General features: G+C 43.4%; 1 protein-coding gene across 2 annotated transcripts in view; it reads right to left on the bottom strand.

Moving 5' to 3' along the window:
* Positions 1–2,859: 2,859 nt before the first annotated feature.
* The window catches only part of ASB11 (ankyrin repeat and SOCS box containing 11), a 29,740-nt gene continuing 16,348 nt past the window's right edge, over positions 2,860–16,251 (bottom strand). For both annotated transcript variants that reach the window (XM_002928958.4, XM_034649798.1), the window contains exons 4-7: positions 15,217–15,367; positions 12,282–12,416; positions 10,752–10,943; positions 2,860–7,678 (exon numbers count right to left, since the gene is read on the bottom strand). In XM_002928958.4, the coding sequence (XP_002929004.1) occupies positions 7,554–7,678; positions 10,752–10,943; positions 12,282–12,416; positions 15,217–15,367 (603 nt within the window). In that variant the 3' untranslated portion in view covers positions 2,860–7,553. The remainder of the gene's footprint in view (positions 7,679–10,751; positions 10,944–12,281; positions 12,417–15,216; positions 15,368–16,251) is intronic.

Genomic DNA, 16,251 nt, shown 5'->3' on the forward strand with positions numbered 1-16,251 from the left:
ATTTTTCTGGGAGTTTCTTATGGGAAAATGTGTCTATATGTTACAAAAATGCCCCTTTGGCCAGAACTTCTATTTCCTTCCCTCTGACTACGAGGATTTCACTGAGCATCCTGCTTCTCCCTTCCTCCCCACACTGTATTTTAACTTCTAAATAAATAATTAATGGTTGCTATTGGAAAATGGGTGGCTGCGTGGCCTGCGGGGGGAACCTCCTACTTTGTTAATTATAAAAAGTTTTACTCTGGGGAGGTTTCGCCCGCTTGCCTTTACGAAAACAGCTCCCGGCACCCCTGGGTGCTGCTGCTGCGGGCTGATGGCCCTCCCGAGACTCCCACTGGGCCTCTTTTCCAAGTGAAAGGCATTTTTCTTCCCAGGGAGGGAAGGCTCTGAGTTAGTCTCAGGTGCAGTCTGTGAAATGACTGCAGATTTTTTTTTTTCTTAATGCCAAAGAGGTAGCCTGTTTCAGACTTAGGGATCCCGCCTGCAATGAAACATGTGGCAGCCACTGCCCTTCATGTTTTAAATGCATTTCTGTGCAAACATATGGGTACACACTTATCCCTTTATTCACATAAATGTAATTATATTACCATCTTGTTCTATGCCTCTCACACTTGGTTTATCTTTGAGATCTCTCCTCGTGCATATACAGCTGTCCCTTTCTTTCTTCATTACTGTGTAGCATTCCGTCTTGGGCCCCAAATACTTCACTATTCCCCTGTGATGGAAGCAGACTGTTACCATTTCTTTACTACCACAAACACATCGCAGTCCATATCTTTGTCTCAGCGGCTTTGTGCACAACTGCAAATATTTCTGGAGGAGAGATTCCTAAGAGTGGGAATGCCGGGTCAGAGGTGTGCTCCCACACGTGCAATGATTTGTCCAGAACTAAAGACACACACAGAAGTGACTACAAGCCAAACTGGAGAATTCTGAATGAGGTCGGTGGCTCGTGTCGCGGTCGAGCTCCGTTGTACTCAAGGTTTGCAGAAAGCTGTCGTTGGGGGAACGTGGGCAAAGCCGCAGCAGAACTCTCTGTATTACTGCTTACAACTGCATGCAAATGCACAATTATCTCAATACAAATTTCATTTTGAAAAAAGGGGCTGTTCCTTTAAGATTGAGAGAAACACTGCCAAACTGCCGTCCGGTTCTTTGCAGAATTAACTGAACAGGCCACAGGCATAGGCATTGTTCACTGCAACATCAGGAAAGATTCGAAGAACATAAAATTGCATTTGGCAGAGACTGAGAAATGTATTCCCAATGTAGACCGGATGACAGGGAGTTAAACAGAGAAGCACCACGGGGATCCCAAGTATTACCCTGTTCTTTGAGTAAAGTCTTCATGGTACAGCTTATTTACTTTTAATTAAACTCCAAGAAGATAGCACTTTTCCATATCCAAATTTATTGTCCAAAATGACAATAAAGAGGATTTCCAGGTTGTTGCCTTAGTACCTGGGAGGGAATTAATCCGCTTGTAACCCTCTTGCTACATTTATAATGTTGGTCACCTCTCCTGAATAGTGGAGGATGGGACCTGATTTTTTTATTTAACCCTTTAGCCACACTTCTAGTCAGGAATTCAAAAGCCATTACTAGAGAAGGCCATGCATTTTTACGGGTCTGTATGAGGATAAAGTTGATTTACATGTGTATGAGCTGTGATTATAGAGGAATGGGTGGGCTTACCCCAAGAGAAGGACACCTTACAAACTTCCAGTCAGTCCTCGTGCGCGCACACGTACATGCGTGTGTGCGCCTGTTCAGGAAACTTGGCCCAGGTTAGGTAAGAAGAGAGAATTATGGCTTGCGGCAGCACTAAGGCCACAGTCATCCTTTATCAGGTGCAGTCTTAACGCTTAGCCAGTGCCTCTGCACCCCTCACCTAGATGTCCACGGCTGACACCACTCATGGACTGCAAGACTCTCCCCCCCACACCCCCGCCCCGGCCCCGAGGCTTTGGGGAGCCTTGAAAGTCACCTCCCATCAGTCAGTCGGCCCAGGAGCAGAAACCTCTTGTCATTCCAGCCAGCAACTTTTCTAGCACAAAACCTTTAAAACCCAAAAGGTACACATCTCCTCTGCTAATTTGGAATGATCTGCACCACCCGCCAAACACCTAGCTGTTTTTGTTGTTCTTGCATAGCGGGCTCTGCATGCTGAGCTGGCTGACAGTTGCTACTTGGGAACGCAGTCACTCCTTCACTCCATCTAGCAGTGCGGTAAGATCCAAACAAGGACGTGTTCTTTAAAATCCAGCCTAATGCCTATTCTCGAGGAAAACAATCAGGCAAATCAAAATTGAGAGCTAGTTTGCATAACAATGGGGCTGGAGTCTTCAAAAATGCCAGTGGCACGGAAGACAAAAGTGGGGGTGGGGAGGCTTTCTAGCTTAAAGGAGAAAAAAGTACATGATCCTTGATCAGATCCTGCCTGGGGAGGGGGTGTTGCGGGGGGGGGGTAAGACCTAAAAGACATCAATGCCACCATCCCCGAAACTTAAATAGGGACTGATACCACATAGTCACAAGTGCAGTGGTACAAAAGAAACTCTGCACTCCTAGGAGTCGCGTGCTCAAGTGCTCAGGGCAGAGCCACACGCAGCTCGATGCAGGGGGAGGAATGCCTGCCCCTCTGACACATTGTGCACCAAAGACAAAAAGCTAATGCAAGCTGTACAGTCAAAACACGTGAGAATATAGAAAGCCCTCATTGCCCAATCTGCTCACAAGCCACCGTCATGCCTCATAAACCCAACAGCCACATGTCCCAGGACCTCCAGCTGGTTGGAAACACTCCTCTCCTTGCACAATTATGTAAGCCCATAAAACAAACCACAGCCCGTCTTTATTAAAAATTTTTGATATTTCTGATCATCCTGGGCTTTTTTCTGTAATGTCGGGTTTTTTTAAAGATAGCACTACAATATTCACTTTGATGATAAGAGTTTCTGGGTGCCCCTTTAAATTTTTTGCAACACTCGCCTCAGCTAATCCTGGCCTTGGGGAAGACTCATGACTTCCACAGTTTACTCACGAATGGCTCATTTAAAATTATTTGCACAGGGGCACCTGGGTGGCTCCGTAGGTTAAACGTTCCAGACTCTTGATTTCAGCTTGGGTTGTGATCTCAGGGTCGTGGGATCAAGCCCACAGTGGGCTCTGTACCCAGTGGGGAGTCAGCTTGAGATTCCTTCTCTCAAAAATAAATCAATCTTTAAAAAAACTATTGGTATATGTATACACTATGCACGGTTTACATACATATAATTCTACAGGCGTGTGCACACCCATGCACACAGGTATGCACATATACGCACGTGTGTGCATACACACAGAGAAGCAAATGTGGCAAAATGCTAAAAACTGGTGAACTGAGGTGATGGGTATCCAAATGTTCATTGTATTCTTCTTGTCATTTTTCTGTAGGCTGCGGAAGTATCAAAACAACAGTGGTGGGGGAGAATGTACCATATAAAAATTAAAATCTGGGTACATGTTTTACAGGTGAACCCCGTGTTAAAGTAGGAAGCTGCTGTTCTGAGTGTGACCCATGTGTTCGTCCTAGTGCCAACTCCGCTGAAGAAAGGAGATCGTCGACACCACGAGCAAGTGTCCTCGAGGCAGCAGCTGCTGGCAGCCATCTGTGACGGGTCAGCTCGGGAGGTCCTCCGACACTGAGCGCGCCCTCCCCCAGCAAGCTGTTCATCCACCGTTCACCCCTCACCCTGCCAGCTTCAGGCAACGTCTCGGAAGCCTCCGCCGTTCTCGTCGTGGTACGTGCGTCAAATTGTCTCAGCCATGAGCGTTGTTACTGAGCAAAGTATCATCTGTGAGCCTCAGGTTTCTTTGACAAGGCGACAGCAGACATATCAGGGAGCAGAAACACTTTGGGAGAAACGGTCCCTTAATAAAAGACACAGGAAAAACAGAGATGTTGAATGACATACCTCACCTTTTAAGTACTTTAAGGGATGTTGAAAGAGTTGAAGCTTAAGTCTTCAAATAAAACAGGCAAGCTTACTTTTTTTTAAAATAATGGGTCAAGGCAGATGAGGAATATAGTCAGATAAATGATGGATGGGTAGACAGATGAGACAGACAGACACAGGGTATAGAGATCGACGTCTTAGGTGTCTCTATAGGGAGACACATGGTACATGGATAGGTAATATTGGAGATCTGCGTGGTTATGAAAATATTTTTCCCGTAAAGTGATTTATCGTGTAATCTTTTCAATTATTTTTAACTATTACTTTAAATAGTTTTCTTAATCGGTAGATACCTCTTCTGAACATCTTCTAAGAAATACTTCAAACATTTAAAAAGATTTATTAAAAAAGGAAGTTCACACTAGTGTTATTTGTAACAGCAAGAAATTAGAAGTAATCTAAGTATTCCAATAATATGGAAATAGCTAAGGGATATGATGCAGCCATTTAAGAGGATAGATTCAAAGGGTTTGAAACTTAGAAAATCATTACAACATGGTTTGGGGGAAAAGCAGGAATCAAAAATACTTTTATAACAGGATCACGACATTAAACCAGGCAAAGAGAGCAAAACAAAACAACAAATGTGATATACTGAAAAAAGTCACTAAAACCTTCACAGTAAAAATGAACTAATAAATTCTAGACACATGCCTGAGGAGTTCTTTCACAACTCAGTCACCCTGCCAGGGACCTTGCCTAATTATCTAAAAGAGTAGCTCTCGTTACCCCAATCTGCTTTATTTGTCTTATCACTTTCCTGACAGGATGATATGTACGTATGTGTTGCTTTATTCCCTGTTGCCTCCAGTAACGCATAAGTTTGTCGAGGGCAAGGACCTTGTCCATCTTTTTCAGAGCCTTATACCTGGCACATAATAGATGCTGGGGAAAAATGTATTGAATGAATTAATTGAAAAGTGATCCTAGAGCACTTCAAATATGATTGAAATTGTAGAAAATTACACCATTTGGGGAATAAAACATCCCACGTCCAGTGAAAAATGAAATAATCTAGATTAGGGTTAAGAACCCCCCAAAAGCAAGCAATGTAATATCGTATAAATCAGAGGATTCCATCTGATGGTCTAATTCTAGCTTGATGGACTGCAGGACTCACAGGGAATTTAAAGACCACCTCATGTCCAATCTCTATATTCATAAATCATAAAGCAGCACAACAGCTCCGAGACACAGGGATCTGGCCCTGTTCTGCATCCACATCCTTCTGGAATCCGAAGGATCGGTCTGGTAAGTGGTCTCTTGGGACTCAGTTCAGAATTAAAGTGTCCCCCTGCCCCCGCCACACACACACACACACACACACACACACACAGAGAACACACCTACCAGAGCTGGAAGGTACATACAAATAATTCATGAAATTCCTGGTCTGCAGTTTCAGAAAGCAGATGGAACAGCAGGATCCTCGACTTCCTTGGGGCCACAGACAGATGGAATATCCTAGGACATCCTGGGGCTTAACACAGAGCTCAGACATTCAACAAGATGCAAGTTGACCAAAAAATGCGCTCAGGAGAACACTTTGAAGATAGAAAACCTCCAATTCCTGAATGTTCTATGATATATATTTTAATTACTGAATATCTTTGATATGTATTTTAATTTATCAGTATTTTCTTTTAAAGTTTCTGCCTTTGATATTAGGCTTAGAAAAGACCTTCCCTTTCATGTACATTTATGAACATTTTCTTCTAGTATGTTAGAGCATTTGAAATTTTTTAACATTTTCAGAAAACCAAGATTTGTTTTTGGAATGTGATGTTAAATAGGAATTTAAAATAATTTAATCTTTTGTCCCCAGGTAGTTAACACTTATTTGATATTCCAAAGTTGTGAAAATCAGAAAAAGGTCTTGAACAGTACTAACATAAATATGCTAGCCACGTGTATAATTTAAAATTGTATGGTAGTCACATTTAAAAAGTAAAAAGAAGTGGAATTAATTTTAATGATGTATTTTATTTAACCTAATATATTCAAATTACCATTTCAATGTGTAATCAACATCAAAATTATTAATATTTCATGTTTTGTACTCAATCTTCGAAACACAGTATTTTTTTATATTACAGCGCGTCTCAGTTCAGCCTAGACACATTTCAGCTGATCAACAGCCTAATGTGTCTTGTGGCTCCTGTACCGAATAGCCCAGGTTTAGAGCAATGTTTCTTAATCTCAGCACTGCTGGCATTTTGGACTGATAATTCTTTGCTGTGTAGAGCTGCCCTGGTCACAGGATGATTAGCTGCATCTCTGACCTCCACACTGGATGTCAGTAGCACCCCTCCCTCAGTTGTGGCAACTAAAAATGTCTCCAAACTTTGCCATTAAATGTCCTTAAGTTGGGGGGGAGGGCAAAATTGTCCCCAGTTGAGAATCAAAGGGCTAGAAAAACTGGGGGAAAAATACATGTTTGAAACAAACCTTAGGATCATTTGAGAGAAAATTTTCTTCTTAGAAGCTAATATGACTCTAGTCACAGAACCATGACAGTAGTACTTAAAACAATTAAAGGTCTATCCAATTTCCATGTTCCAAATTCACAAAAAGGAGGAGGAGAGAAAGAAGGGCTAGCAATGGGAAAAGCAGAAGGGGAAGGAGTGGAAAAGAAGAAAAAGAGAGTGGGAGGGGAAGGCTATGTTTTCTATTATAATCATCATGCTTATCTGGGGCCCAGACTCACAGAAATAATATTGACCCAGCTTTGAGCCCATCTCAGTGACTGGCATTAACATGTCAGACAAAAACCCTGAGGCTCTTGACTCTGCAAATAAGCTGATGGATGCTTAGGTTGCAATACGTATCAAACAGTGCCTGTGGGTTCAGCTAGTTGGGAGCGCCCAATGTTGCTCGAGCCTAGACCTGTTTGCTTCAAAGAACAGCATTTAGTATCAGAAGTGATGAGCTAATCTCTTCCAACATCTCTCTTATCAACCAGGACCTCAGTAACTGGAAGTTTCTGTTAACTGTGATGCTTTTAATGTATTCAGCATATATGTGTGTGTGTGTGTGTGTACGTGTATGTATATATACATGTATATATGTATGTTGTATATATAAATAGCAAGGAAATCAAAATTATAGCAGAGGTTTATTCACAGAAGCAAAGAAAGAAAGGGGAAAGGAAGGAGGAACTAAATCAGGAACACATCTTGAAATACTTACGCTCATCATAATCTTATTCACCCAGATTTACATGTGTCTGCATGATATTCAGAATATTGACCCTTAGATAATTAAAGATCACGAATCTTCAAACATAGATTATTTTCACTCCCCTTCACAGATTTTTAAAGTTTCTTAACAACAAAAGCTAATAACAAAAAGGCTCCTGGCTGTCCCTTGGTTAATGAGAGCATTAACCAGGAGTTTCCACTCCTCAAGGGTTCCAGTTCATCCAGGACCTACACTAACTGACTTAGCTCATTCGAAGATAGAGTCTAGTGGTTAGGCATCTAGACTAGGTACCCTGGATACAGCAGGCAACAACCTGCTTATTTCCAAGTATCTTCCCATGGCCATTTGGGACTACTGGTACAGCAGGAATCTTTCCAGCAGTTCTGGAAGATGGAGTTCGTGGATGGTTTGATGACATGCTCGACCCAAGCACTTCCGGACACACAGGCGGCAGAGCTGGGAAAGAGCAGGTGGGCCTGGGGAAGAAATGAAAATGTGTGAAGCTCGTGGCAGTGGGGGTGGGGGAGAAGGGAAGACCCGAGGACTGGAAGAGGCTGAAATGTTCTACAAGCTTAAGAGAAGCAGGATCTGTACGTGGGTTGCAGAGTGATGGAGCAGACACTAATACACACAGGGACCCCAGTTTGTCCCTCTGGGTGGGGACACATTTAAGTTGACCCTCTAAAGGTAATTGTATTAGTGATATTGAAGAGTGAGGCTAACCAGAGGCAAGCCAGCGATGAAGCATGCGGTCTAAAGGGAATGCACTTCATGTCCACCATAGCCAAACTCTGGAAAGAGCCCAGATGTCCACCGACAGAGGAATGGATAAAGAAGATGTGGCATATCTATACAATAGAATATTACTCAGCCATCCCGAAGAAGGAAATCTTGCCATTTGCAATAACGTGGATGGAACTAGAGGGTATTATGCTAAGTGAAATAAGTCCGTCAGACAAAGACAAACACCATATGATTTCACTCATATGTGGAATTAAAGAAACGAAACAAGACGATCGTAAGGGAAGGGAAGGAAAAATAAGACGAAAACAGAGAGGGAGGCAAACCGTAAGAGTCTCTTAACTCTACAGAACAAACTGAGGGTTGCTGGAGGGGAGGTGTTGGGGGGATGGGGTAACTGGGGGATGGGCATTAAGAAAGGCACGGGGTGTAATGAGCACTGGGTGTTGTATGCAACTGATGAATCACTGAATTCTACCTCTGAAGTTAATAATACACCATAGGTTAATTAATTGAATTTAAATAAAAAATTTAAAAAATAAATAAAAGGAACGCCCTCTATTCATACACTGTACGTGCCAATGAATGTGATACTACTGGCCGAGGAGAAAGCACGAATGGAAGCGCTAAGCGGGCAGGAGCCTGAGACAGAGCTGCCCAGCAGCGGCCAGCTGCCGAGCGGGTGTTGGGGCCTGTATGGTCACAGAGGCCTCCTGGACCTCCCGGCCCTCGCTGCTCATGAGGTGGTGGCTGGGTCCCAAGCCCTACTAGGAGGGGCCCTCCATTTGCGCAAGGCTCCCAGCTCAAGAGAGGATCTAGAGAAAGGACCCAATTCGCTTAACCCCCATTATGCCCAGAACCTCAGTCTCAAGGAAGCTTGTGGAGTCATCACACCCATGGCTTTGAGTGGCTGAAGGAAAGTAAGGAGAGCCAAACTATGTCTGAACAGGACAAAGGAGGTTTGGGCTGGAACACTAGTTCGAGGCATTTGTAATGTCCCATTATTCCCTAATCTGTCTCGGTAAAGATCTCTTCAAGAAGACCTGTGTGGTTACTGGACGACACAAAGTTGTCCTTGTCAAGAAAATCCTACCGTAACAGGATCTTGCACCCCATGAGAAATGGTGCCCTGCATATGCAAACAGCCAGATAACATTTGATTTGATGTTTCCAAGGAGTACCCATGTGATACGAGGAGCAAATAACGGCCCTCGGTTAAAATCGTGGGAAGTAAGAATGGAAAGCATCTCTACCTGCCACCAAACTAAAGCTCCTCTGGAAAACAGTAACGCAGACGAATTGTCCAGTCTGCCTACAGAAGTTCAGATGCCAGAGTGAACTCTGACATAGCTGGTGCTCATCCTTCTGGAGGAAGCAGCTGTATTGATGACAGCAGATGACAGAAGAATTTAAATCCTGGACCTGGAGACGTTTTTGATGGAAGAAAAGAGGAAATGTGACAAGTGCTATAAACCATCTTCTCAGCTAAGAGTCGGAAAGGACCTGGTATTTCCACAGGGAGCTGGAAAGGAAGATCGTGATTCTTCAAGTGGAGGTCCAAATAAAAGAGCAATCATCAATGACCTAGACCACTGGAGACAACCCCGACCAGTGGCACTCCAAGCGTGGCCTCGGACCAGCGGCATCAGCAGCATCACCTGGGAACCCAGTGGGTGTGCAGAGTCTAGACCCCACCGCAGACCTCCTGGATCCAAATCTGCATTTTAACGAGACACCCCCCCCACCCCGGACTGTGTGATCTGTACTCACGGCAGAACTCAGGAAGCACTGACCTAGAAAGTATGCCTAAAATTATTGAACCAAGCAATCCACTTGGAAGGCATAGAAGACGTGAGGGCGGATTCATAAGATGGAACTGGTGAGTGAAATAAAACCCTTCTCTGCCAGAAGCTGTTTCAGAAGGTTCAGGATAGGGCCAGCCTAACATTAAAGAGTGCATGTTCCGGGGTTAGACTGCTTGGCTGGAATCCTAGTTCTAGGGAGGAGTCATATGACCTGCTGCAAGCCAGTATCTCTATGCTTCTCTTCTCCCATTTGCAGCTGGGCTAGCACCAGTTACTCTAAAGTTCTCCCTGCTTTCAAGTTTTCAGAATTCAGGGAGATTAATCTACATTTCAAATTTAGCTCAGCGCCCAATACATGTATAAAGCTGAATAATTACTATTATTCTTTAATAGTCTCCCAAGCATACAAATGATCGGTAGAGGCTCGGATGATGTTCTCTTTCTGTATGGACTTAGCATGGCTCGCTTTGAATCTGGAACGCAGAGCGTTTTAGAGACTTGCCTTCTCTCCTCCGGCATCTGTAGCTCCATTAGCCCGTGGTGGAAACGGGAGCAAGGCAATGGGGGGGAGAAACAGACCAGGCAAGCAACTCCACCGCTTAGTCCCAGGTGGGAAATACGCACTCCGTGTCCACCCTCCAGCCGCTAACGCAAGTATCGCGAATTTCCCCGAAAATGACAAAGCAGAGTCTTGGTCTACTCAGCTGTGCACTTAGGCCAGGATACACGGGGCAGTTCAACCTCCTCGTGGTGAAAACCAGTTTCTCTGATTATTTTCTCGTTATGGAAAACGCACTGCGACACACCAGCCGTATAAATGCCATTATGCGATAAGCATATAAAGTCTCATCCCAGCGATGCAAGTGAGACCTGCTGCCTTGCCACACGCCACTCCCAAATAAACAGAGAAAAGAACAAAGGTAAGAAAGTCTAGAGGGAAGACAGGAAGGAGAGAGCGCCGATGCGCTTACGGCGGAGAAACGGACACCCAGCCCTTGCTCACCTTCCCGGAGCAGGAGAGCCTGCTCCACGCTGCTGTTGGGAGCGGCCAGATCCAGCGCGCTTTTGCCCTCGGCGTTTCTGCACTTCAGGGGAGCCCCGTAGTCGGCTAGCAGGTGGATGACTTCCACACTGGACCGCCTCGCCGCCGCATGCAGGGGCATGTCTAGACGCTGGCCGCGGTCCACGCTGGCCCCTGAAGAAAGACGACCTCACGTCAACGCCAAACGTTACCGTGGAAATACCAGGAGCCTAAAATACAGCAGCTGCAGATAATGGCATCTGAAATGTCACGACGTATTTGACAGATCTTTGAAAATGTAGGACTTAAGCCCAGAACCTCAGCAATGGCTACTGAGACCGCCTCCAACTATTTTGATGAGAAAAGTGAAGGAAGATATTTTTAGTCATTAAAAATACATTACTCGCTTTCCCGTAGGAACTGTGTGACAAAATTAAACATTTGCGGCTCCTTTCACACAGAATTATTGTTTTGGTTTTTGGCAAAGAGTAAAGTGAAGTTTCTTTAGTATTTCTATTATTCTGGGCTCAAAAAAAAAAAAAGATTTCTGAACTACTACAGGGACTAGTAAATGATGGGGGATGAAAAAGACCAAAAAAAATCTTGGAGATAAAAATTCTTATTTAAAGGTTCTTAGTACAGAGTATTCCTTTATGTCAGTAGCTAAGTTTGGGGGACCTTTAACTAAATAATAGTTTCAAGACATTTTGCTTTTCCCTGGACTCCCAGTTTCTATATATGCGTTTTAGAATTAAAAAGGTTACTAAGGGGGCACCTGGGTGACTCAGTTAAGCCTCCAACTCTTGATTTCGGCTCAGGTCACGATCTCAGGGTCATGAGATCAAGGCCTGCGTTGGGCTCCACACTCAGAAGGGAGCCTGCTTGAGATTCTCTCTCTCTCCCTCTCCCTCTGCCCTTCCCCCCACCTCTCTCTCTCTAAAATAAATTTTTAAATCTTTTTAAAAAAATAACTAAAAATAAAAAGGTTACTAAGGATCTTAGCGGGATTGGTCTAAAGGAATCTATGGCAAATGTCTGTTATTTTTGCTATCGGGCATCTTTCTGATAACCACACCTAGATTTCCCTCTAGGAAACCATCCCCTCTGATTCCCAGTTTCATGTGTTTCCAGTAAAGCCCAACATCACAGCGTAGACTGACATCTAGGCCTAAGCCAATCACTGCATTGTACTCCCCTGGCCACCATGATTGGCTCAGAGATGGGCATGTGATTTGTAAAGAGCCAATGAAATAAAATTGTTTTTCCCCACTAGGACTTATGGGAAAGAAACCCTTACCCTCTCCTTAAACCACCAAGGAGAATCATACCAGGTAAATGGAGCCAATATCAAAGGAAGTAGACACTCATTTCTCTGAAAAAGTTCTGTTTCAAGCATTCCAACATCAAATACTGTCAGAACTTTATCCAGCCTGACAAGAACTTTGTCTTTAAAGCCATGGAAAGCCAACAAAGTTAATAGGTTCCTCTCATAAAAAGATTTCTGGAAGTTACCTAATTCTAGAAGTTTCTTCACACAGTCTACCCTCTGGTAGGTGCAGGCCACATATAGGGGAGTTCCAAGCTGAGGCAGTTCTTGGTCAATGTTAACGTTGTTTGCCAGCAAGATCTCCATGCACTCTCTATGACCTGGTGGAAAAAAAAGATAACCTTACTCAAGTAAGGGAAATATTGACTATTTATAGAACCATAGACTTGCTTACCTGGAATGGGCTTTAGAAATAACCTAGATTTTTTTTTTAAGCAGAAAAATAATTTGCGGGGGTGGAGGGGGGGTGGTGGATCTTAGAAAACTCCAAACTCAAAACCATTAAAAAGAAAAGCATGCCCATACTTCCCACTTAAATTCCCCTTTGCATCCCTTGAGGTACCTTCAACAAGACTAAGGGCTCTAAGGAGCACAGCTGAAATCACTCTCTACAATGAAGCCACCAGTTTATAAATAGAGGCTGCAAGATGCGGATGGGTGAACGACTTATCCTATTATTATCCTGAAAAGCCAGAGCTCAAATGCAAGGCCCAGCCCTGATCCCTCTCCATTACAAATCCCTCATTCTCTTCTTCACCCATGTATGGTCTCACCTCCTTATTTTGGTTCAGCTGGAAGACACCTCTGAGAATAAAAAGCCTCAAATATAGAATATATTCAACTGCACTTGCAAATTCGGTGGCTAACAAGAAGTATGCAGACAAGCATTGTCCTTGGAGAGGCTGCCCAATGAACAGACTTGATTAATTTGCAGCATACGAAGGACTTGATCAGGAGCGAATACTTCTAGCAAAGAATTGACGGGAGCTTATAGTTTCTTCTCTTTGAAGATTTAAGTGCTTTCTTTAAAAAAAAAATCTTACCATCACTTCACCAATCTTTTCTTCATAAGGTAACATAAAAGCAAGCCTCATCTCAAACCAGGTAGATTTATCACAAATGCTAAATTAAGTAGAAATATGCATTAAAATGTACAAATAAGGATCCTATGGATCCAAACTATTTGTTCACATACATAAATATTATACTGGGATTCTAGCATCCATATGTCAAAGCACGGACTCAGACCGACCTAGTCTGTTGGCAGAGGCTTAAAGAATCCAGAACTAATCTCTAATCAGTACCTAAAACTGCCTGGTAAATACAGGATATCTAATAAGCATTTTTAAGTAATTCCTGATCCTTTTGATTTTTTTCTTTCTTTTTCTTTGCAGAGGAAACTCAGCCTGGTCTGAGTTAAATTTAAGTACTCACAGGAAGATTTACAAAATTAATATATAAATGATTAGCACTAATATAACAGTATCTAAAACAATGAATTTATTATTTATTCTTCCATTCCATGGATGTGGGTCCCTAACATACTTGTAGATACAGAAAAAAAAATACATAGAGACGCATGCATTCATGTGTTTATGATAAGCATGATATTTTGTAGGCACATAGATATCAAACACTCCAACATAAAACCATCCAAGTACTGCAGAATTATTTCAGTAATTCAAACCATTCCCAATATTTATCCATTTTTAAATGTTTGGATAGAAATGTAACTAACAGATGAATTTTTACTTCAAATCAATATTAAAAAAATTTTTAAGACTTTTAGATCATTTCCAAAGTAGACCATTTCCCTTCAACTTAAAGGATGTACTTGGAGTTTGGGAAATGACCAACATCAGTTATTAATCAACAGAAGTTTATTAAATATGTATAAGACATCAAAACCATAGATACATTGAGATTTGGGCCTTTTGTTTCATTTAAAGTAATCCACAAAGGGAAAAAAAAAGACAAAAAATCAGACTCAAATACAGAGAACACACTGCCGGTTGCCAGAGGGGAGGGGGACGGGGAGCTGGGTGAAACAGGCGGTGGGGATGAAGGGTACACTTGGGAGGAGCACCGGGTGATGGAGGGAAGTGCTGAATCGCTGCCTTGTACACCTGAAACTAATATAGCACTGTGCACTAATTATACTTCAACTGTTAAAAAATGGGAAAAAATAAAAGCACAGGAAAGAAAAATCTGCTGCAAAAAAAATTACCAAGCGACATGTTTAATAACCCGGGGCAAATCTTTCATTATTGCCTTTGGAAGTAAAGACTTTCGTCCCCAATTAGACCAGCCAAGATCAGTGTTCTCCAGTGTTCTAACTTCCCCATTTTATTTCTTATCTCAATATAAGAGAATAACTCCACCACTGGGGTAACAGAAATGTTGCTCTCTCGATGTGACCTTTGACAAATGGCCTTGGCCTGTCAGTGATATCTTCTTGTTCATGTCTAGCCGATGCATAGAGTTTTTTAAAACCCCATTTTACTCTCATTTCAAAAGTAACTGAGAATATAGGAGTCCAGAATCAACTCCAAGATTTCTAATGCCATGCTTTTTAAAGTTGCAACTTTTTCCCAATAACTTAATGACCTTGAAGTCGGCAGCTCATCTAGAAAGAGTATATTGCTTCTTGTGGACAGTTAGGTTTAATCTTCCATTAGGGATCCTATCAGCCTTGGCTTTCAAACACTTTCATAATTTATTTTAGTGGCTGATGTTTTATGGGCTTTGGGAGATGAGCTGTTCTTTTCTAGTAAAGACAGAGACATAAGCAAAGTACGACTCTTGGAAGTCACCCCTGCCGTCCTGACCTGGCCAGCTGCCCCAAAACACCAGGAAAAGCTTCAAGAAAGGGCTGCCGAGAGACTGACTCCCCAGGAAATGTGACACCTGAGACAGAAAGCCGTTCCCAGGTCCCAAGAAGGGCGGCTGCATGCCCCACGGGTATTTCCTGAAGATGCAGGCTGCTCTGGGATTCTAAGCAACACGTAGCCTACCGGTGAAGGTCTGGGTGTGTCTTGCACGGTGACCACTGTACTGCTGCCTCCTGCACATCGGAGTGAGCCCCCCCATGCGGTGCGTGCAGTGGGATGGCCCGTTTACCTCTCTTGACTGCCTCATGAATGGGTGAAGCCAAGTGCGCCTCGGGCTGGGCCTTGGCTCCGAACTCCAGCAGCACGTTGACACACGCGGCGCTGCCGCTCCGGCACGCGTTGAACAGGGGCGTGGCTCCGTGAACCGTCACTCCGTTGACCTAGTGGAGAGCAGAGACCCAGAGGATTTGCCACTTTTCTATCACCCTTTCCAAGCGTGTGCTCCTGTGCGTCTGCCTGGAGGAAGCTCCCAGGCTGGTGAATGAGGGAGGGAACGCTACACCCTTAACAGTATTACGTTTTTAAGCTACCAGTAGCCTATCAAGTCTCACCTATAAGTAATATCCCAAGTGGGGCAAAATGGGAGAAAGCTTTTCAAATGTATTCATGGGTGTTCCAGAGCTTCTTAGGGGCCTCCTAATCATTGAGGAGTTGTCCTGTTTGGTGGTTAAGAACATGGCTTCTGGAATCATTAGCTTGGGTTCAAATCCCAGCACCCTCTCTTCTACCTGTTCAGAGATCTTGGCTGGGATACTAACTTTCTGTGCCTCAGTTTCCTTAAATTAGGATCATAAAAGTATCAACCTCATGAGGTTACTGGGTGGATCAAGTGAGTTACCACATGTTAAACACCTAGAACACTGCTTCAGGCCAAGTAAACATTTAAGCATTTGCAACAACAATTATTTTCACTTTCCATTAATAAGGATCCGACTCCCGCTCCCAATCATGAACAAACGTGGCAGGAATCAAAAATGCTGGAGAAACCAGGTCCCCAAATCTGTGCTTGCCAAAAAAAAAAAAATCTCCTCAGCAATTCCCCCACAGTTCTGTCTCTCTTGCCACAGTTCTGTGTCTCTTGCCACAAAGCTCCTTACTGGTCTATAATCCATACACACCGCATGTGCCGGCAGTGACTCCCAACGAGATCGTGATCAAGCCAAACACATAGAAAACAGCCATCAGTACGGTGTCCCTCGCTGCCTTCCAGGGACGTAGGAGGCATCTTTGAGTAGTAACAATAGATTGGAATGAATGTCAGGAA

The sequence above is a fragment of the Ailuropoda melanoleuca genome, chromosome X, assembly GCF_002007445.2.
Source record: "Ailuropoda melanoleuca isolate Jingjing chromosome X, ASM200744v2, whole genome shotgun sequence".
NCBI classification, from domain to species: domain Eukaryota; kingdom Metazoa; phylum Chordata; class Mammalia; order Carnivora; family Ursidae; genus Ailuropoda; species Ailuropoda melanoleuca.